The 23,628-nt window shown below is 44.8% G+C and overlaps 1 protein-coding gene across 6 annotated transcripts in view; it reads right to left on the reverse strand.

The window, feature by feature from the left end:
• Positions 1 to 861: 861 nt before the first annotated feature.
• Positions 862 to 23,628, reverse strand: part of ptprua (protein tyrosine phosphatase receptor type Ua) — a 246,327-nt gene continuing 223,560 nt past the window's right edge. For all 6 annotated transcript variants that reach the window (XM_028598344.1, XM_028598343.1, XM_028598342.1 and 3 more), the window contains 4 exons: positions 16,185 to 16,310; positions 6,319 to 6,476; positions 4,480 to 4,615; positions 862 to 1,890 (listed from right to left, as the gene is read on the reverse strand). In XM_028598344.1, coding sequence (XP_028454145.1) covers positions 1,828 to 1,890; positions 4,480 to 4,615; positions 6,319 to 6,476; positions 16,185 to 16,310 — 483 coding nt within the window. In that variant the 3' untranslated portion in view covers positions 862 to 1,827. The remainder of the gene's footprint in view (positions 1,891 to 4,479; positions 4,616 to 6,318; positions 6,477 to 16,184; positions 16,311 to 23,628) is intronic.

Raw genomic sequence — 23,628 nt, forward strand, 5'->3', positions numbered from 1 at the left:
AACACTAACAATGACATCAGACGCAGCACGCTGTTCCACTAAAGTTAGGGGAGGTTATGGAGGAAGGAAGCATTTTCACTTTTATTTCAAAAGGTTTGTGTATTGGCAGCCGTAACATTAATGAGCAGGTGCTGAGGAGGAGAAGAATGAAGAGAAAGAGAGCCAAACTGGCTATGTTGGCCTTTTGCGGGTATTGGCTGCAAATCTCCCTCCATTGACTCGCTCCATCACTCTTCTCCATTTTGTAGGCCAAGTCAAGTTTTTAAATTTTACTGTCTGTGTCTAGTTCTAACTCCCGCCGGAGCATAATTGTGACAAATGTCGACGTACATTGACGTAAAAGTCGCATCAAATCCGCCTCGGTTGTTCACACTGCGGCCACATTGAAAAAAAACATCAGACCTGGGTCTGATTCAGGACCATATATGGAAGTGGTCTAAATCTGATTTGAAAAAATCTAATCTGGGAAAGATTCACACAACTTCTGAAGAAGTCTGACGTTGTCATTGACCCCCCAAAAATCAGATTAGGGACACTTTTGCCTGCAGTCTGAACGTAGTAGCCCTTGTGTCTCTTTGTGGCCATCTTGCGTCTCTTAATTCCACATCTCTTGGTGGTCATTCTGAGTCTCTTGATGGTAGTTTTGTATGTCTTTGTGGTCATTTCACATCTCTTTGTGGTCTTTTTCTGTCTATTGTTTGGCCTTTCAGTGTGGTTTTGTGCTTATTTGATTGAAATGTTAACAGTCACTTCATACAGAGGTTCCTGTCCAGGGGCCCTAGGCCTGTACCCGAAAAAAAAAATCTCTCCAAAAAGCGTAGCTGTTAAGCAACAACATATTTTATTTACTTTCCTGTTTTATACACTATTTAGAAAATAAAACACATTGAATAAATACAAATTTAGAAAGCGACAGCTTTTTCGCCGTATTCTCACAGCAACACGCGGTTATTCTTTTACGGAGCTCTCAGAGGACGAGCGGAGGGATTTACGTTGCAGAATCCATCCTGAAGCAGACTTGGGCCACACACTGCAATGAAAACACTTAAGACTGGGCATGCAGATGCTGAAGTGATCCCCATTTACAAACACAGAGAGAATGGATTGGCACACTGATAAGACGTTAAGAACATCTAGAAACACCCGGGGGGGAAGGGAGGGGAGGGGGGCATCTATATACAGAGAAAATAAATAAAGAGAAATTAGGTCCAAGACAACTCTACTGTACAGATATGTCCATCAGATTTGACTGACTTCTTCCCTCGGGGTTTACCTTCAATCGTCAGCCTCACCCACATAATAAAGTTCAAATATAGTACCGTACGACACGGGATGTTCACCAACAGCAGATTGCACCATTTACAGTGTTACAAACAAACACACAATATCACCCAGTGGTTGGCGTCAACTGTAGTTCCCTTTTAGTGTTTGTTCGTAGTAAGGCAGGATACAGCTGAGCTCTTTGAGTCCTGTCGGCGAGGTGCACGACAGCCGGTCCGGCTGCCTCGACGGAGCTCGGATAGAAAACCGACTCTACTCCTGTTAAGTGTCCTGTGGTTTGGCAAGATGTGAAGTGGCACGAAAGAGTATAGGTTGGATCAGAACGCCGAGAAAAAGCAAAAAAAAAGGGTGTCAGTAGTATGTTACAAATTGCCCAGTGAGCTTTCTAAATTGTTATGTCTTTACGGCAGACAGTGTTTCATCCAGGCATGGCGCACAAAGACAACCAGAGCTGTATACATGGATTAAAAGGAGGCAGGAGCACAGATCCAGGATCCAGGACGCAGACCTTCTCCTCCAAGAGGGACCAGAAGGGAGGGATTGGTGCTATCTGACTTCCAAACAGTCCAGGTACTCCTGGGCCAGGTCATAGCAGAACCGGTACTGCTCCTAGAACAAGCACAGATATTGATCAAGATTAGTTGTTTTCATATCAACAGTAAATCATTTGCGTGAACTAGAAATTTTCCCTTAAATGTTCCTCTGTTTGGGTCGGCCTCTAGCTCACCCAGTGAGAGCGTTAAGCCCCATGTTGGGTGAGTCCTACAGCGGCACAGGTTTTGAATCCGGCCTGCTGCCCTTTGCTGCGTGTCATCCCCCATCTCTCTCCCCCTTTCATGTCTATCCTCTGTCACTTGTAATAAAGGGAAAAAGCCCCCCAAAAAATAATTTTTTTTTTTTTTTTTTTTTTTTTTTTTTTTTTAAAGGAAACTGAATACAAAACTTTTTAAGACTTTTAAAGACGTGCAGATGCCATCTAACAGGTCAGATTAAATAAAAGAGAAATAATGTTCTAATAAGGGAGCTTTAGAGGGTTCGGGGGGCGGATGGTGTCCCCTTTGGCCAGAGCCGGGCTAGCTGTTTGACCCTGCTTCAAGTCTCTGCGCTAGGCTAAACTAGCCATTTCCTGGCTGTAGCTTCATAATAAGCAGACAGACACATATTGACCTTCTCATGTAACCCTCTGCAAGACAGTAAATAAATGTATTTCCCAAAATGTCTAACTATTCCTTTAAAGATGTATATGTCCAATAGGAACCAATGGGCGTGGGAAGTCAGAAAGTATTGAGAGAGGATGCACTGTAGGTTCAGGTCTTTTCATGGGATTTTCATCTCCTTATGTTGAACATAAAAAACATGGAATATCTCCAGGCTTATTCTTTAAAAAACTTTGGGAGTATCAGACAAGAAAGGGTCACAACCCCTATACTTCTGCTATCCATACCACATAACTGCGATGATTCATTGGCTGTCTATTTATGTTTGTATTTGTATTTGTGTGTGATCTCCTTACTCAAAAGCCATCCTGTTCCTTATATAGCTGTATTGCATGCTGGTGACTGTGGGTGGGGAGATTGGTAATGGTGTCTCCTCCACTATGGATTTGTGCCTGTATGACTGCTGAATGTCAGTGCTAGATAATGGATTTAGGCAGAAAGAAGAAAGAGTGACACTAAAACCTGAGGTGTACCATTTATAGGGTTGGGTACCGAAACGCGGTGCCAATAGGGCACCAGTTCCGACGTAAACGGTAGTAAAGAGACCGAATAAGAACGAAAAGCATCGCTGCACGGGACGCTACGTTACCGTTAGCTAGTAGCTGGATTAAACCCGCTGGTTAAAATGCTGACAGCTTACGTTAAGCGGTGTAACGTGTGACTGTATTTCCCTGTAGAGGAGTCCAACACCGGGACCTAACAGTCTGACTGCAGCTGCTGACGTCGGAAAAACAACAGATGGTGCATTCACTTGAAACTCGCCAGCCTCATGGTGCATTCAAAGTTATTGTAAAATACCCTTTTCCATCTGGTGCTTGTTTTTGTCGTTTACCAGCAATTTACTGGTGAAATAAGTAATTGTTACAAGTTATTATGACATTGTTAATATTATATACATTATAAATATATTATCTATATTTCAGTTCAGGCACCGGTACCGTTTTAAAAGTATCGTTTTAGCACCGGTATCGGAAAAAATCCAAATGATACCCAAGCCTAACTATTTCTATTGTTGTTGTCTTGCGTACATTGGTTTCTAATTGTTAAATTGTTTTTGTCTTTTTAGTTGTTTATACGTTCAGCAATTTTGTCTTATTATTGTTTTTTTAGTCATCTGTGAAGCCCTTTGAACTGACCTAACCTGGAATTTTTTTTTGCGGCTTTGGTAAATATTTCTGTGGTAACAGCATGCTCCATCGATCAGATAACGTCGCCGTTATGCTTAGGATTGTGGGTAGTGTAGTACTTCTCCATGACATCGTGAATAAAATGTCTTCTTTTTCTAAAACAAGGTTGACATGATACCAACTCGTGGCTTCTACAGAGGCATGAACCTTCGTTTTTACAAGCTCATAGCTCGTGGTCAGGATCGTTTAGACATTATGGCTAATAACCAAAATTCTTATGGAGAAAATGAATGGGAATTTCACTTCCGGAACCACATTGCTGAGCTCTATTTCCCTTCTGCCTCTGCTTTGTTCTTGTTACATGCATGTTCATAAATTGGAGTCAGACCTCATGATAAATGCAAACTATGTATTGTATTGCTCAACTTGACACATTTTCTCAATTTGTGCTACTTTAAGAAAATCTGTATCGATTTGCGATCGCTTGCCGCTTTTCTTTGACTTTGTATAAAAAATGGTCCATATTATAAAGAAGAAAAAACACCAAGCCAGTGAGTCCAAATACCAGAGGAGTATCGCACAGATGTATGTATGTATGTTATATGCTGCATCTAAAAATGTATTTACGTATGCGGGAAACAAATTCCCATTTAGTCTAAACACACCTTTACTGTGGAGATGTCAATTTATGTGTTTTTTCTAAATATATTAAATAAGAGAAACCAGTAATAAAAAAGGTTTGATTTCTTTCTGGATAGTGGCTCTGTCTTCCCTGACATACCCTGTCTGAGGCAGCCGTGTAGTGCGATGTATAATACAGTATGTTGCAGTAAAGGGAGATGAAGGACCCTCACCATTGTCTCCACCATGTTCGGCTTGGAGTTGCGCAGCGTTTTGGCAGCAAAGAACACGTCCACCATGCTGTGGTGACGAATCATCTCCAAGATCATGGTGCTGGCACAGAAAGTACCGCTTCGACCGCCGCCATTCCTGCTCCGGAAAGAAGGGGACGAAGACGCATAGACACAAACACACAGAGCAGAAGTATAAAGACATGAGTGACCTAATAAAGATGTGCGACAGCGGTGCAGACAGCTTCTCAGAGGGAAATGTCACAGTTTGACAGAGCACAGATCAAGCATGCTGTCACAAAAAGGCCAACTAGCAGACTTTTAAGATGGATATCGGAGTAAAGTTCTCATTAAAATCAGATATGAGATGTCTAAAACACAGTCTGCCTGACCTCCAGAGTTCAAAGAGCCTGATAGGAGATGGAGGACAGATCTAATGGAAGGCAGGCAGCTCATGTAAAGACACAAAGACTCAATATGTCTCATTCGAACTACAGATCCGCAAACCCATCTGGCATACTTGCATAGTGCGGTTAGAGAGCCGCAAAGCGAATGCACAGTGTCGTTCACCCTGTTACGAGTTGATGAAACACTGAAATGATTTTGGAAACATTATTTTAAAGGTACAAAAGAATCTTTGGTGATAATGATTGCACATTTCCCATTAACTCATGCTGTGGTCCATAGTTCTGTATTGCACAATGCCCAATTGCATAATATCATATAAAATATAACATAGCATATATATATATATATATATATATATATATATATATATATATATATATATATATTTCACCAGTACCCTATCAGGCATTGCACATCCTATAACCATAATGGTAAGTACCACAAATATTTAGTAGTACTAGTCACACATACATCGGGCCTAAGTTGACCCCACCAGGCCTAAAACAATGTAATGATGTTTTTTTTTAAACTACAGTTACAGTAGGGTGACTCGGTTGGAATAGTATAGGAGTAGTCATATGGCCCTATGGAGTCTGTCTAATAGCTTTTTGAAATTCTTAGCTTTGGTATCACTGAAACTATTGGGCTCTACATTAACGCTGCCATCAGTCTGGGACTGGCCCCAGCCGGGCCCTCGTCGGAAAAAGACACTGTCCTCCCTGGACGTTATGATGTTGAATTTATTTACTTCTGAATATACTGTAGACTGCAGCTTAAGCCTCGTATTGTCCTCCTGTCGACCATGCACCTGTTTCCTCCCCCTCTTGTTTTCAAGATATTTTTTTTTTCTTGTTGTTTTATACTTCTTTTTTGAAATCATGGTCAATAAACTTCATTTATATGCATTTATACATAATGCAGTAAAGGAATACAAGCACACATGATGAATTATTTAGACTAATAGTTAAGATCAGAGGAACGTTTGTTAATGGATAGTCACAGACTAGTATATGTCAAAGTTTAGACAGGATACTGTTTTTAAACCATTTCCATTTTTGAAATGGCAGCACCTAATCACACCTGTTTGCATAAATATAAATAATCAAGCAATGATGCGTCAAACCTAGGCTTCTAGCCAACTTCATTCAGTTATTTTTGGGCAATCTGGTTTAAAAGAAAACAACAAAAAACATTTCTGATAAAGCAAGTTTGAATATGGGTCAAATTTGACCCAAGGACAACAGGAGGGTTAAATCCAAAACACATATACAGTATACACACACACACACACACACACACACACACACACACACACACACACACACACACACACACACACACACACACACACACACACACACACACACACACACACACACACACACACACACACACACACACACACACAGTGCAGATGCATGTAAGCAGACTCACAGGCAGTGGACGATGGTGCGTCCCTCTCCACACTCCATCTGCCAGTTGTGAACCTGAGCCAAAAGGCTGAGGAAGGCTTTCTTGGAGTCGGGCACGTCGCGGTACGGGGACCAGCGCAGGAACTGGAAGTGACGCACCACAAGCTGGCCTTCCTGAAGCTTTAGAGACCAAGAGGAGTTGTGGGGGGGAGAGGGAGAAAGATGTGAGAACAGTTTGATTTTTTTTTCTTCAATAGAAGACATCATATATTAACACACCGCACACCCACAACACATCACAAACTCATTCAAACATCGATCTGTTTTTTTCTGTCAACACTTGAAACCTGTTTTAACTGTGTGGAGCTCCTGTTCCTAACTTCTAATTGGCTGTTAAAGATGCAGTACATAGCAGTGTACTGTACTTACAACATTAAAGTGAGAACTCATGAATGTAAACATAGTTAAAGGTGCAGTAGGTAAGACTTATGAAACTACCTTTCAGTCATATTCGCTGAAACTGACCCTATGTTCCAGTAGAACTACATGAAGCAGGTCATTAAAAAAACACCACCTACAGTCTGTAGTGCGATTTGCAAAAATCCACCGCTCCCTGTTCAGATGCACCAATCAGGGCCAGGGGGGATGTCTAACTGCGTGTCAATCACTGCTTATGCACACACATTCATTCTCCCTTGTGGGGGGAGGGGCTTAGGAGACCGTTTTGGGCTTTAGCAGAAAGGGGGGAGGGGATGAGAAGTTGTCTATGTTCAAATTTTTTGGCTAAGTCCTGGATCTTCACAATCTTAACTACAGCACCTTTAACATCATATAATTACATTTCCATCCTTTTTACTTTTTTCTTGGATCGAACCATGGCCGCTGCCAAGGACTCTGGCGCTCTACCGGATGAGCTAGAGGTTGTCGGCCCCTATATTAAAGGTCCAATATGTAATATTTGTACTGTAATAAATCCATAAATGACACCAATGCCTCATCAGATATTAAGGAAACATGTTAAACTGAAATACTATCTTTTCTGACAACAATGCTAATGTCAGTATTTTTTCTTTTTGAAATTTACATGCCGTGACGGAATTTAGGTTTATGTTTTGATCGGTGTGTTGTTATCAACGGCCCAGTTTGACAGCCAGGGAAAAAGTGTGTCTGTCAGTTGGGTACAGAGCTCTGCATGAGCATGGGCTTTTATGACAATCTATATATAGCCAGCATCTAACGTTAGCTACTCCGCTGTGCTGTGGAGTAATGTCTGGCTATGTGAGACTAGCATCTAACGTTAGCTACTCCGCTGTGCTGTGGAGTAATGTCTGGCTATGTGAGACTAGCATCTACCGTTAGCTACTCCGCTGTGCTGTGGAGTAACGTCTGGCTATGTGAGACTAGTATCTAACGTTAGCTACTCCGCTGTGCTGTGGAGTAATGTCTGGCTATGTGAGACTAGCATCTACCGTTAGCTACTCCGCTGTGCTGTGGAGTAATGTCTGGCTATGTGAGACTAGCATCTAACGTTAGCTACTCCACTGTGCTGTGGAGTAATGTCTGGCTATGTGAGACTAACATCTAACGTTAGCTACTCCGCTGTGCTGTGGAGTAACGTCTGGCTATGTGAGACTAACATCTACCGTTAGCTACTCCGCTGTGCTGTGGAGTAACGTCTGGCTATGAGAGACTAGCATCTACCGTTAGCTACTCCGCTGTGCTGTGGAGTAATGTCTGGCTATGTGAGAAAAGCGTCTAGCAACATTGTTGTGAATGCTGCGGTCTCAGCCTGGCAACCTCCGTGAACTTTGAGTCTGGGCAGGAGGGGGCGGGGGAAAGGACTCTCCAGTATTTTGAATTGGTAGTGCAGTAACTATTTTAACCGCTAGCTGCCAGTATTACATACAATATTACATATTGCACCTTTAATACTCGAGGCTGGACTTTGGCCGTGCTACATGCTTCACTACGTCCAGCAGTTAGTTGCTAGCGGTGTGCCGTTTGGCGTCGGGCAGGTAGCGTAAATGGCAGTATCAGAGCTTTTCTGCTGAAGAAAAGGTCGATAACAGCTGGGAGAGAATAAAAGCATATTTCACCCTCAGGGTCTACACTTTATCAATTGTACGCCGTAGTGTAGCTAAGGTAATGCTTAGTGTTCGGCTTAGTTTTGCAGGGTGCCATTTCCATTTTCTTTTAAATCTGGGTGGAGCGAATAGGGATCTTTATTGACGATAGCTTGGCTATTTAAAAATGGTGGCTTATTGCAGGAAGTCGCGCTAGTGATGATTTTCTTTGACCAACCAGTGGTCTGCAGTGTTTTAACTCCACCTTCTAGTATCGGCTAAGCTCGCTTGGAACCTCGACTGAGGTGGTACCAAAAAAAAACTACCAAGTACTATCCACAACTTTTGCTAATGCAATTGTGAAAGTAACCGTTCTAATGTGTAACAAACCAAACTGAACTGCTTGGTGGAAACGCAACTTTTTTCCAGAAAAATGCGGAGCTTTTTTGTGATTGTTGCGGGCAAAAATCCTTGATTATGCAGCATGTTTTCTTAAAAAATGTGATGTGGAATATGCGAGATATTTATGCAATTTTATGCGATGAAATTGCGGGAACTTGCAAAAACTGCGGTTTGATGAAAAAGAGAAAAAAAAAGTGATTTCCCCAACACCCTGCTTTTCATAAAGTTCCCATGGCAACAGGGGAAAAGGGCTGCTCTTGTGTTAAGTAAACGCAACATTTTTCAACTTTCTGCTAAGATATATGTGACTTTTTTGCAACGAAAATGCGGGGATTATGAAATGCAAGCCCCACATATTTTATATTTTGCGTGGAAATCGGCAATTTATGCGGCGAAAGTGCGGCGGATTTGAAAAAATGCAGCCCTCGCATAAATATGCAGACTTTAGCTGATTATGCATTGAATTATGCGATCGCATAATCACGTTTTTCTGGAGGGACTGTTAAGTTCCTGTGCACGGAATAGCGTCCTGGTGCATGCACACAAGATACAAATAAACAGGGAGCCTCCTATTATACCAGTGCTCCATAGCACTACTAGTGGTCAAAAACTCCTCAAGGCACCTTTAATTTGGAGGAACACAAGCATTAACAATACGACACTGGTGTAAGGGGCAATCATCCTAACAATGGCGTTACACTAAATATTATCTGTTATCACAGTTCATTATTGCTTGGCAACGTGTAGCATTCTTTGCTGTATCTTCAGGACAGTGGAGTACCTTCTTGGGACAGAGGCTATCGGTGTCTTGCTCTGTGGTGTCTGTCTCTTCAGGATCCTGCAGAGAGTCACGTGGGAACAGTTTCTGACAAGGTGTCGAGATATTTGAGGCGCTGGGTAGGAGTGGAAGGGTGACAGGGGCACTGACAGGGGGAGGTTTAGGCCAGCGTGAGGGTCGGGTAAGGGATGAGGGGGCGCGGGAGCTAGGAGGATTTGTCAACTCACGACAAGGACACGTGATCAACCAGATGCTGGAAGAATCTACAGGAGACTGCCGAGAACCTACTGAGGCTACTGAGGTCAAAGGATTGGAGCTAAAGTGGAAGCTGGAACTAGGCTAAACTCCTCAGACAACACTCAGACATGGGTATACACACACACACACACACACACACACACACCTACACACATATTCACACAAAAAAGCTATACTGAAATATTGGATATGGTCAAAATCAAGAAATGTGTTTCAGAGTTTTATAATAGAAGTTCTGTTTATTTTAATATCACATACTTGCATAACAGGCCCATATCTGCTTATTAAACAAGTCTCGGGACGATACGTAACTAATAACAGTGCCGTACTGTTGATACAGTTGCTTTGTGGAAAGTCGGATTATTATGTAGCAAATTATTCGGACCGCTGGGAACAACAAACACCAGCTGGGACCTAGGTCACCATTCTGCATCATTATAGAAGTATCAGGCTTCATTAGCTCTCTTAAAAATAAATGAATTGATTCAGTGCCAGGCCATGCATCCCACAGCAACACAGGGCTGGGTCAGTGCCTTGCTGATGCAGGACTTGAGCAAGTGTTTTTGTTCATATCCAACATTAAGCAAAAAAACATCTCATTTGATAAGCAAATTAGACATTCATACAGCAATTTGGCCATTAACGTTGTCAAGCTGACGTATCCAGGCAACCTAAAGAGTGATTCACAGTTCACACTTGGACCTTAATGTATGTTTGCGCTGTGAAGACAGCAAATGGAAGGCAATTACATCCTAGGGAAAAATAGGGTGGACAATGTGTACAGTAAATAGATCTCATAAGGGAAACTAAGAAACCTTGACGTAGGTGCAGCCTTTCACCATGCACTGCTGTCATTGGGGGGCCCGGTTGAGATATATTTGCAGTATTGTAAAACTCTACAGTGTTTACGTCTGTTTATGTAATGCCACCTCAAGGAGGAGGAAATAGGAATAGGAAATTCAATGCAATGCAATGCTCTCAGGAACGTCTCGACAACAACACACATCACCTCAATATAAGAGTGAAAAATCCCCAATGGCTGAAGATCAACCTTGGTAAAAAGATGTCAGCATTAAGATGAATCTATAAACATTCTCTTTTTGAGAGAGTTTGAGTACCTTGGACTATACTGTGCATATGTATAAATTCACAACACCACCTTTCTGACACTTTATCAGCCAGGTGAAACCAGACGGTCAGGCTTCTGCTTCAGGACTAAGACGACCACCATGCAAATAGCTAATCTCTTTTTTGTGTGTTTTTGTTTCTTACTGTGCAACATATTTTGAGCCCTTTGTCAATAAGTCAAATCAGACATAAGCAGACTGTGTAGGCCAGCGATACTCAACCGGGTGGCCATTTTATAACTCACAATGAAAATAAATTGATTCACACTGGGACTATCTTTTTGTACTTTGAATGTAAAAACAAAAACAAATGTGCCAGAGTGCATAAAAAGCATTGTTCATAAAAAAAAAGGGTGTCCTTTGACACACTGAGCTCCTCTCTCCTCTCTCTTTCCATCTGTGTGCATCCATGTCCCAGAAATCCTTGTTACTAACCTAGCTCTGGGGAGCTTATTACCCCGGAGCCCTTATGTTTTTTTTTCGCCCAGCAGTTTTCCTCGGATTAGGGTGGAACATAAATCATGGTTGCAGCCTGTCGCCGTGGTCCTGCTCTGCGTCCTGCTACACCCTGCTACGCCCTGCAGTGCACTGCTACACCCTGCTACGCCCTGCTACACCCTGCAGTGCCCTGCTACGTCCTGCTACGCCCTGCTACACCTTGCAGTGCCCTGCTACGCCCTATTACACCCTGCTACGCCCTGCTACACCCTGCAGTGCCCTGCTACGTCCTGCTACGCCCTGCAGTGCCCTGCTACACCCTGCTACGTCCTGCTACGCCCTGCAGTGCCCTGCTACGCCCTGCTACGTTCCATTATCTTTACTGTGACTATTATTGCCACTGTTCATCACACTGTCCCAGGTTTCTTCCTAAAAGGGAGGTTTTCCTCACCACTGTCACACTAAATGCTTGCTCTTGGGGGAATTACTGGAATTGTTGGGTCTCTGTAAATTATAGAGTGTGGTCTAGACCTACTCTATCTGTAAAGTGTCTTGAGATAACGCTTGTTATGATTTGATATTATAAATAAAATTGAATTGAAATTGAGTGAGGACAGCAAACGTGGAAAGGAGAAAGAAAAATGGATAGATAAATCTGCCTATATTTTGCCATATCATACCAACCCTAAACCACTGTGTCTGATTTGCCAAATGACAATTGCTGTATGCAGGGTTGTTTTTAACTGATACATATTATTAATGTTTGTTTATTTACTGGCCCCTGGCCTCCTGGTATTTTTGCAGAAGTGGCCTCTGGACAAAGCAGGTGGGGATCCCTGAGTAGGGTATAGAGCTCCCGCTTAATGAGCTAAAGCGACTGTATTAGTATTACTGCAGTATTTTATCTGACTATAGTGTCTTTGCAATCTTTTTGGCACTGGTTTGTTCTTTTTGCCATGTGGGACATGTTGTAGATGTCAGACATTCCCAATATCTCCTGTAATTACAGCTGAGATGCAATACAGTGTTTTGCCAGCGAAGGAGCTGGAATGATCACAAAATCTAAATTGTCCAGAATAATGACCATCCATCCATCCATCCATCTTCGTCCGCTTATCCGGTGTCGGGTCGCGGGGGGAGCAGCTCCAGCAGGGGACCCCAAACTTCCCTTTCCCGAGCAACATTAACCAGCTCCGACTGGGGGATCCCGAGGCGTTCCCAGGCCAGGTTGGAGATATAATCCCTCCACCTAGTCCTGGGTCTTCCCCGAGGCCTCCTCCCAGCTGGACGTGCCTGGAACACCTCCCTAGGGAGGCGCCCAGGGGGCATCCTTACCAGATGCCCGAACCACCTCAACTGGCTCCTTTCGACGCAAAGAGCAGCGGCTCTCTCCGAGCTCCTCACGGATGACTGAGCTTCTCACCCTATCTCTAAGGGAGACGCCAGCCACCCTCCTGAGGAAACCCATTTCGCCGCTTGTACCCTGGATCTCGTTCTTTCGGTCATGACCCAGCCTTCATGACCATAGGTGAGGGTAGGAACGAAAACTGACCGGTAGATCGAGAGCTTTGCCTTCTGGCTCAGCTCTCTTTTCGTCTGGCGGTGCGATAGATTGAATGCAATACCGCACCCGCTGCGCCTATTCTCCGACCAATCTCCCGCTCCATTGTCCCTCACTCGCGAACAAAACCCCAAGGTACTTGAACTCCTTCACTTGGGGTAAGGACTCATTCCCTACCTGGAGAAGGCATTCCATCGGTTTCCTGCTGAGAACCATGGCCTCCGATTTAGAGGTGCTGATCCTCATCCCAACCGCTTGACACTCGGTTGCGAACCGATCCAGTGAGTGCTGAAGGTCGCAGGCCGATGATGCCATCAGGACCACATCATCTGCAAAGAGCAGCGATGAGATCCCCAGCCCACCAAACTGCAACCCCTCCCCACCCCGACTACGCCTCGATATCCTGTCCATAAATATTACAAACAGGATTGGTGACAAAGCGCAGCCCTGGCGGAGGCCAACCCTCACCTGAAACGAGTCCGACTTACTACCGAGAACCCGGACACAGCTCTCACTTTGGTCATACAGAGATTGGATGGCCCTGAGTAGAGACCCCTCACCCCATACTCCCGCAGCACCTCCCACAGTATCTCCCGGGGACCCGGTCATACGCCTTCTCCAAATCCACAAAACACATGTAGACCGGTTGGGCATACTCCCAGGCTCCCTCCAGGATCCTTGCGAGTGAAGAGCTGGTCCGTTGTTCCACGACCAGGACGGAATCCGCATTGTTCCTCCTCAACCCGAGGTTCGACTATCGGCCGAACCCTCCTTTCCAGCACCTTGGAGTAGACTTTACCAGGGAGGCTGAGAAGTGTGATACCCCTATAATTGGCACACACCCTCTGGTCCCCCTTTTTAAAAAGAGGAACCACCACCCCAGTCTGCCACTCCTTTGGCACCGTCCCCAGACTTCCACGCAATGTTGAAGAGGCGTGTCAACCAGGACAACCCCTCCACACCCAGAGCCTTGAGCATTTCTGGACGGATCTCATCAATCCCGGGGCTTTGCCACTGTGTAGTTGTTTGACTACATCAGTGACTTCCGCCTGGGAAATCGGCGACAATCCCCGTTATCCTCCAGCTCTGCCTCTAACATAGAGGGCGTATTAGTCGGATTCAGGAGTTCCTCAAAGTGCTCCCTCCACCGCCCTATTACCTCCTCAGTGGAGGTCAACAGTGTCCCATCCTTACTGTACACAGCTTGGATGGTTCCCCTTCCCCCTCCTGAGGTGGCGAACAGTTTTCCAGAAACACTTTGGTGCCGACCGAAAGTCCTTCTCCATGTCTTCTCCAAACTTCTCCCACACCCGCTGCTTTGCCTCTTTCACGGCAGAGGCTGCAGCCCTTCGGGCCCTTCGGTACCCTGCAACTGCCTCCGGAGTCCTCCGAGATAACATATCCCGGAAGGACTCCTTCTTCAGTCGGACGGCTTCCCTGACCACTGGTGTCCACCACGGTGTTCGTGGGTTACCGCCCCTTGAGGCACCTAAGATCCTAAGACCACAGCTCCTCGCCGCAGCTTCAGCAATGGAAACTTTGAACATTGTCCACTCGGGTTCAATGCCCCCAGCCTCCACAGGGATGCACGAAAAGCTCCGCCCGGAGGTGTGAGTTGAAAGTCTGTCGGACAGGGGCCTCCTCCAGACGTTCCCAATTTACCCGCACTACGTTTGGGCTTACCAGGTCTGTCCAGAGTCTTCCCCACCCCTGACCCAACTCACCACCAGATGGTGATCGGTTGACAGCTCTGCCCCTCTCTTCACCCGAGTGTCCAAAACATACGGCCTCAGATCAGATGAAACAATTATGAAATCGATCATTGACCTTCGGCCTAGGGTGCTCTGGTACCAGGTACACTTATGAGCATCCCTATGTTCGAACATGGTGTTCGTTATAGACAATCCATGACTAGCACAGAAGTCCAACAACAAACAACCACTCTGGTTTAGATCAGGGAGGCCGTTCCTCCCAATCACGCCTCTCAGGTGTCTCCATCATTGCCCACGTGTGCGTTGAAGTCCCCAGCATAACAATGGAGTCCCCACTGGAGCCCCATGCAGGACTCCAGTCAAGGTCTCCAAGAAGGCCGAATACTCCGAACTCCTGTTTGGTGCATATGCACAAACAACAGTCAGAGTTTTCCCCCACAACCCGCAGGCGTGGGGAGGCGACCCTCTCGTCCACGGGGTAAACTCCAACACAGCGGCGCTCAGCCGGGGGCTTGTGAGTATCCCCACACCCGCCCGGCGCCTCACACCCTGGGCAACTCCGGAGAAGAAAAGAGTCCAACCCCTATCCAGGAGTATGGTTCCAGAACCGAGACTGTGCGTGAGGTAAGCCCCACCAGATCTAACCGGTAGCGCTCCACCTCCCGCACCAGTTCCGGCTCCTTCCCCCCACAGAGAGGTGACGTTCCACGTCCCCAGAGCCAGCGTCTGCCGCCCGGGTCTGGTCCGTCGAGGCCCCTGACCTTCACTGCCACCCATGTGGCATCGCACCCGACCCCAACGGTTCCTCCCACAGGTGGTGGGCCCATGGGCTGGAGAGATGGGAGCCACGTAGCTTGTTCGGGCTGTGCCCGGCCGGGCTCCGTGGCAAACCCGGCCACCAGGCGCTCGCCGACGAGCCCGCCGTCTGGGCCTGGCTCCAGACGGGGGCCCCGGGCTTCCTCCGGGCAGGGTCACTCCATCTCTACCTTGCTTCTTCATTGGGGTTTTTGAACCATTCTTTGTCTGGCCCCTCACCTGAGACCACTTTGCCTTGGGAGACCCTACCAGGAGCACAAAGCTCCAGACAACACAGCCCTCAGGTTCACAGAGACACACAAACCTCTCCACCACGATAAGGTGATGGTTCACGGAGAATAATGACCAAACTTATCAATTGACAGTAAAGGTTTATCAATCATGTCGTTTTTTCCACCTTAGCCAAGTTACCTGGTTGCTAACACAGCCAGATGGCTCACAATAACTGTTGTCTAACGGTGTGTTCAAATTTAGAGGCGGCGTGATTGCATAACAAAGTCAATGTAAAATAAAAAATAAGACCCAATTTCAGCCGGGGGGTGGCACAAATTCAATGTCTGGATTGCATTAAGGTGTACCTCTAATCTAAAAGTCACACCTCGTAAATTCTTATTTGGAAATGTTTTTTGCATGTATTTTGACAAGAGGTTGCTCCTGATTTCACTGATTAGCTCTATCCATCATCTCCATAAGTAGGAGCGTGGGACTGATGTGTGGGGGGGAATCCACCTACCCGAGTGATGTTCTGAACCCGGAAGAGACGGATGATTACGTCATCGTCGGCCGTCCTGGACAGAAGCTCCACCGTCATTGGCCCAAACTGCTGCAACCCTGGTTCAGGCCAATACTGCAGACAAGGCTGGAGGGAGAGAGGGGGGGGGGGTTGGGTGGAGAGAGAGAAGCGGTTTGGGGTTTTAAAGTCACTTTATTGGACAATTTTCAGAGAAAAATCACAATCACATAAATCAAAAACAAGTCAAGAAAAGAAAAACCTAAATAAAATAAAAATTAAATCAAAAACATAACAAAACCTATCAAACAAGAGAGGAGAAAAGAGGGGAGGGAAGAAGAGAAAAGGGAAGAAGAGGAGAGGAAAGAAGCGAAGAGAAGAGGAGAAAATAAGGGAGGAAAGAAGAGGAGAGGATGAGGAGAGAAGAGAAGAGAAGAAAAGAGGAGGAAAGGAAAGGAAAGAAGAGGAAAGGAGAAAAGAAAAGGAGAGGAGAGGTGATTAGCCCCCTGTTGCTGGAGGCAGGACAGCCCTGGTGTCAGCAGCCAGTGACGGTGCAGCCCAGTAACAAGACACCTGAGTATTGACAGCAGAGACAATTAGCCTAAATGACAACGATTATCTACAAATAGCAACCGTAAATTAAATGAGCCAAAAAACACAAGCCGCTCGTCGCCAGGAACAATCCTTCACATGAGCCGCGATCGCCCAGCTTGAATTATTCATGAGTCCAAATCATTACCATTAGCACATTAGAAATTAATGGAGATGGAGACCTTGGCCATGCCTGGGAGAGATGAACAGGAAGTTAGCCCAGAGGTTGGTGCTCGCGAGAGCCAAGGTCTCCTGTCCCCGCTGCTTCAAAGACGCGTCTTCTCGGGCCGAGAGGAGAGAGAGAGAGAGAGAGAGAGAGAGAGAGAGAGAGAGAGAGAAAAACCCACGGGGGAGCGGCGGTGACACGCTGACGGGTTCTGCGGTGACTTTGGGGTTGAGGGGACCCCTGGAGTCGGAAGTGATAATGGCATTTCACGATGACACAAGGGTATTGCCAGGTGACATTGGGCAGGAGGGGAGATAAATATTTATACATTCAGACAGGAGACCGGCGGCTGCAACGCAGGAGGGCAAACGGAGTGAGCGTGTGTGTGTGTGTGTGTGTGTGTGTGTGTGTGTGTCGGGGGAGTGAACTGTGAATCCACTGGCAGCGAGAGACAAGGAGGGAGAAGAGGGAAAAGAGTGACAGAGGAAGGAGGACAGGTTGCAGCTGACAGGCATGGTGGAAATGTTGAGCAGGAATCCAACATGACACGGGGACAGAGCGACGATAGGAAGGTGGCAGAATAAAACCCACGCATGAGCAAACATGGGGGCGATAAGAACAGTGTTAGTGCCGTGACAGCTGGTGTGTGAATTAAAAAGGACGGCCTGAATGCAGGATTGAAGCTCTGTTGTCAGCGATGACCCGTCCTCACTGTCACCTCACCGTGTCACATTCACGTCTTATCTGTCACTGCTGGCCTCCACACGCTGCACCAGAAGAAATGGTAATATGAGCATTCCTGTTTATTTTTGAATTTAAAATCAGGCGATTCCCCCGACATTCATAAGCAGGGTTGTACCTGCGATTATAAGTAGTGCTGAGCAAGGCAGGGATTTACGGGACCATGACTGCTATGCCCTTCTATGCCCTGCTACACCCTGCTACGCCCTGCTACACCCTGCTACACCCTGCTGCGTCCTGCTACACCCTGATACGCCCTGCTACACCCTGCTATGCCCTACTACACCCTGCTGCGTCCTGCTACACCCTGATACGCCCTGCTACACCCTGCTATGCCCTACTACACCCTGATACGCCCTGCTACACCCTGCTATGCCCTACTACACCCTGATACGCCCTGCTACATCCTGATACGCCCTGCTACACCCTGCTATGCCCTACTACACCCTGATACGCCCTGCTACACCCTGCTATGCCCTACTACACCCTGATACGCCCTGCTACACCCTGATACGCCCTGCTACACCCTGCTGCGTCCTGCTACACCCTGATACGCTCTGCTACACCCTGATACGCCCTGCTACACCCTGCTGCGTCCTGCTACACCCTGCTACACCCTGCTACGCCCTGCTACACCATGAACTACTACAACTACTATTTCTAGTCATAGTTCCATTATCTTTACTGTGACTATTATTGCCACTGTTCATCACACCCCCAACCGGCCCCGTCAGACACCACCTACCAAGAGACTGGGTCTGTCCCAGGTTTCTCCCTAAAAGGGAGTTTTTCCTCGCCACTGTCGCACTCAATGCTCTTGCTCTTGAGGGAATCACTGGAATTGTTGAGTCTTTGTAAATTGTAGAGTGTTGTCTAGACCTACTCTATCTGTAAAGTGTCTTGAGAAAACTCTATTCGTTATGATTTGATACTATAAATAAAATTGAATTGAATTGAATGACCGTCACGGCCCTTTGGCCCTCAAAAGATTATATTCCCTGCAGCCTCAGTGGCCTTGATGCCCCGCCCACAATGCCCCAGCTGATTTTGCCGTTTTATCCATTGCCTCTTTCCATACGGTTTATAGACACCAGTGTCTTTTGTTAAAATTCTGAATTCTCATTGGACAACATCAAGGGAAATGCTGCACACAAAACCAGTGGAGGGTTTTGATTTTGAGCCTCGTATGAAGCACCGATAACCCGGGCTAATTACGACCACAGTTGGACACAAATGTAGCACCGACGATGTAGACTTCATCCAACTCATCCTGATGTCCCCATGCCGCAAAGCTGTGACTGAGTAAACATCTGAGAAGAGTTTCTACAAATATGGGTCATTTGTAAATACCAATAGATCATGTTGTACAATATTAAATATAATCATCCTTAACCCTTACGTTAAACATTATTTCTGTGGACTTTCAATCATTGTTTATTTGATGGCCTTGCTGCTCTGGCAATGGCCAAAACATTGCCAACACCAAGGGTCAAGTGGCCTTGCACCTAACAGAGTGAAATTCCAGGCCTAGTGCTGAGGTAATGTGTTGATTAAGCATAAAAACATTTTTCCTTTATATGACCTTGGACAGTATAAGGAGTGACTGTGAACTGTTTAAAAAGAACTAAAGAAATCTAATAACCTTAGGTTCAGAGAAAATGTCAATGGCATTTTTTATTTTTATTTTTTTTCTGACATTTTCTAAACTAAACAACTATTTGAAATCAAAAATGAAAATAATCATTACTTGCACCTATCAAATTGTTCTGGCTAGCTGACATGACATTCCAGTGAGTAATTGCCAGCTATCGCTGATAATGCGGTGTCACAAGTTGTTGCTCTGAGAGTCGAAACAATCCAACAACACCAGAGAGGACAACAGTTTGCCCTCCACTACTTGGACCATGGGAAAATACAGTTTTCAGCGCTGATAAACTTAAAAAGATATCTCAGCTTTCTGTCAGAATGATTCATCAAACCAAATGTGCGCTCTTCAGACAGCAATCTTTTTGAACAGATCATTAAGTGCACATTAAAAAAGCACCAACTGCAATGAATACATAAATAAAGCTGATTTCATGGCCGCCGCTAGATTATCAAGTAGAGTCGGAGCATACTGTGATGTGTGGAATTATCACATCAAAGTATGATGATTTATCGCTGAAAAATATCACATGCTGATGCTATCTATCTATCTATCTATCTATCTATCTATCTATCTATCCATCCATCCAGCTATCCATCCAGCTATCTATCCATCTAACCATCCATCTAACCATCCATCTAACATCTATCTATCTATCTATCTATCTATCTATCTATCCATCCACCTATCCATCTATAATTTAATTGAAGCTGTTCCTCATGCTCCTGTGTATTTATGTGTGATATTGTAGTTCACAGTGACACAGATGGGTCACCTGTCAACCAATGGCTCTAAGCACAGTGCGTAGCTTCATTCATGAAAAATGATGTCACCCATAGCAACCGGGTCGACCTGGCTCCTTCTCTTTGTTCTTTACTAAACGTGTCTCTCAGCAGCTTTGTGAACACCTCTCAAGAGGAAACTCTTTAGTGCCGTTTAGGAGGACTCGTGGTAGTGATAGGATAGGATGCTTTGTGAATACCGCCCCACATGTCTCGCATACAAGGTAACTGCAGCGTATACAGGCAACACTTTACTCATACAAAACTCTCGATGCAGAATTAAAGTGTAGTGTTTAATAATTATTAATCAGCAGACCCAAACAGAATCTGCAAATTGTTTTTTCAAAGTTTTCAGCGGTGATCAAGAATAAAAATCTGTGAAATTTTGCGGACTGCTTCTGCTTTAGGCTGAAAAGATTCTGGGGGAAATTCAGAGGAAAATTATGCGGAATTCTGCATCCGCAGATTCTGTGTGGCCTTATTTATCAGCTACATGAAAACAGACTCTAAATCTGATTGTCCGACGATTCAATTTATTTAGGGACTGTTCGTTATTTATTTCAGGGGCCACCGGGGGAGTTTTGGGACCTTTAGTCAAAATAGACATGACCCTCACCTCGCCAGTAATAATTTTTCTATGACCCTCCAAAACAATTTGGAAAAAAGGCATGACCCTCCCCCAACAATTTATCGATACCTTCTGCACTGGTTTGCGCTTGACCAAGATATACAGATTACCGTGTTTTTTTTACAGCAATGACATGCGTGATTAAACCTCTGCATTCTGATCTGACGCATTACACTCCTCTGTTATGGTGTGGGGGCCATTTCAGTAGATTTACTCACTAATGTTGTGGAAACACAATAAGCATGGAAACTAAATGCACACTTCCTACATTACTGCATTACTTCAAATACTAAGTTACTCCTCTAGTAAACTAGTATTCACATGAAATAAAACAATAAAACATTGAGACCATTCAACAAAGCACTCTGGGTAACATTCAACACACAAACTGGTTGCTATGGACTCGTCACTAGGCTTCCTCCACAAAACCTGCAATCAATTAATAAGCTGACATCAAATGTGGCATTTAGGAAACCTTTATTGCAACCTTGGCACGGTAAGATGTCCGGACTAGCAACAGTCATTTTCGTTTTTTGCGTCCTGCTGCTCCCATCGTCAGCCAGGAAATATTTTCTTTACTAAAGCAGTATATGGAATCAGATGTTATTACCTACCACCATTTAGATGTCTTGTGTTATTTAGCTAAGATATTCATAAAATATCTGGTCATGCCAGACGTAATTATTCCACTCATTTTTTAAACAATGCAATTGTTCAGATTGCCATTTCAGCCACCCCCCCTGGCAGTGCTTCCCGTGCCCCACAGCCAAACTCATGGGTCAGACCAAAGTTAAACCTCAGTAAGCTGAATGAATAATACAAATCTATCATTTCTATATGATGTGTCTTTACACACCAGAAACGTGTCTGACGCTGTGCTGCTGCTGCTAGCCTTGTCTGGACACATGGATGTTTCCCATTGATAAAATGAAATACCATGTTAAACATAAATATATACTGATCTGATTACAGCAAAGACAACGTCGGCAGTATTGACGGCAAAATAGGCTACAGAATATTTTGTTCTGTATTGACAGGTGCAATATTAGAAAACGGATTATTTTTTTAATTACATTTATATATCTGCATTTATATCAAAACCTAGAGACTTTCAAACATCAACATGTCATTTATTAATATGTATTCGTGTCTAAACGAGATATAAACATCTTTTTGAACAACACGCTTGCGTGTCGCGTGAAAAACATGCGTCGGTTCTATTTCTAGCACGCATGCGTTTTTGGCGCGGCTCGAGCCTGTCACGCAGGCAGTGTGTAAAGCCACGTAGCTGACACGCTCGCGCGACGCATCTAGTGTGTAACCGGCCTTAGAGTGTAGTAGAGATGTGCATCGCCGGTCTGAGGCCGATGCGATACGCATCTCAATGTTTTGCCAACGATGCCATACGGTAAAGATACAACTGTAGCAACTACCCATGCAATACCAGGGTTTCTGCAGGTTTCACCATATCAAATCTAAGATTTTTTAAGACTTTTTTTTAAGACCATTACAAATTAAATTTAAGACCTATATCACGACATCAAAAAACCCGTCAATCATCATCCATATGTGCTCGTCATGGCTTAATCCAATGCAAGGTCCTTCATAAAGTCCACTATACAAACGCAAAAGTATCCAAAATATACTCCACTGTCCGGGACGCCTGTAACAGGTGTAACCAGTCTCCTGCCAACCATACTCATATGTTTTGGTCTTGCCCTAAATTAACTACTTTTTGGATGAGTATTTTTGACATCTTGAGCAGAGCCTACGATTGCACTATCCCGCCCCTAACCCGTCAGCCATTTTCGGCATTTCCTCTGACGCTGGCCTCCCGGGTCCACTAAGGCTGGCCCTGTCATTTACATCTTTGCTAGCCCGGAGACTGATCTTGCTCAACCGGAGGCTCCCCCCCACACACACACAACCGTTGGATTAAAGAGATGCTCGACAGTCTGAAGCTTGAGAAGCTGTCAATGTCAGAGTCTGGAAACAATGCTAAACTTGCCCACTTCCCCATAGCTGAAGAAAAAAATCTGTTCCAAATGAGACTCGCGCAGCCTTGCACTACTCATCTGCAATATAAGTTGCATGTTGGTCTCATTTGTAGTCCTCATACAGCTAATTCTATTTGAAATAGTGAAAGAAAGAACTCCAACACCACAGAATTGTACAGCGCTGCGGGAGCATTTCAATGAGAAAATGTAGACCTGTTTTAAATTATTTAAGACCTAGACCACAATTCTTCAGCAAATGTAAGACTTTTTAAGGCCTAACATTCAGATCTTGAAGTTTTAGACTTTTTAAGACCCCGTGGAAACCATCCACAAAACACGACTCGCCCCCCTGTTGCAATGCAGTGCGACTCAACACGATCTGATTCAACACAATGCGATCCAATGCGATACGAGGCAACGCAAAGGAATATGATGCTCTGCAATTCAATATGGTACAGAGAGTTTCATTTGATTTATTTAGGTTCTTCTGAAGCAAACGACAAATTGTGCTGCTAGGCCAGAAATACTTTCACTTCCATTAAAGGCTTAAGAACAGATTTAATTATGATCTATTGACATAAATTCTGTTAATAATATCATAATCCATCAGCATGCTCTCTACTTTTACTGGAGTTTGTTCCTCAAACGGTATTTGTTATGAGAGTCAAACATTATTGGTCAGTATTATTGGTTATTTCTAAATAATAAAGACAGACTCTACTAATGATAATATAAATAATTCAGAGTCCATCCATGTACACTTTTTCAATCAGTGCAATCGCATCATGCACTTTTATGTGGGCGCACCGATGCAGACGGCTGAATCTTCCCTTCCCTAGAGTGAATGTAAATGGGACTAATCTAAATCCAGCTGTGATGCAGATGCTGTCGCACAGA

The sequence above is a fragment of the Perca flavescens genome, chromosome 14 (genome assembly GCF_004354835.1).
Source record: "Perca flavescens isolate YP-PL-M2 chromosome 14, PFLA_1.0, whole genome shotgun sequence".
NCBI lineage: Eukaryota > Metazoa > Chordata > Actinopteri > Perciformes > Percidae > Perca > Perca flavescens.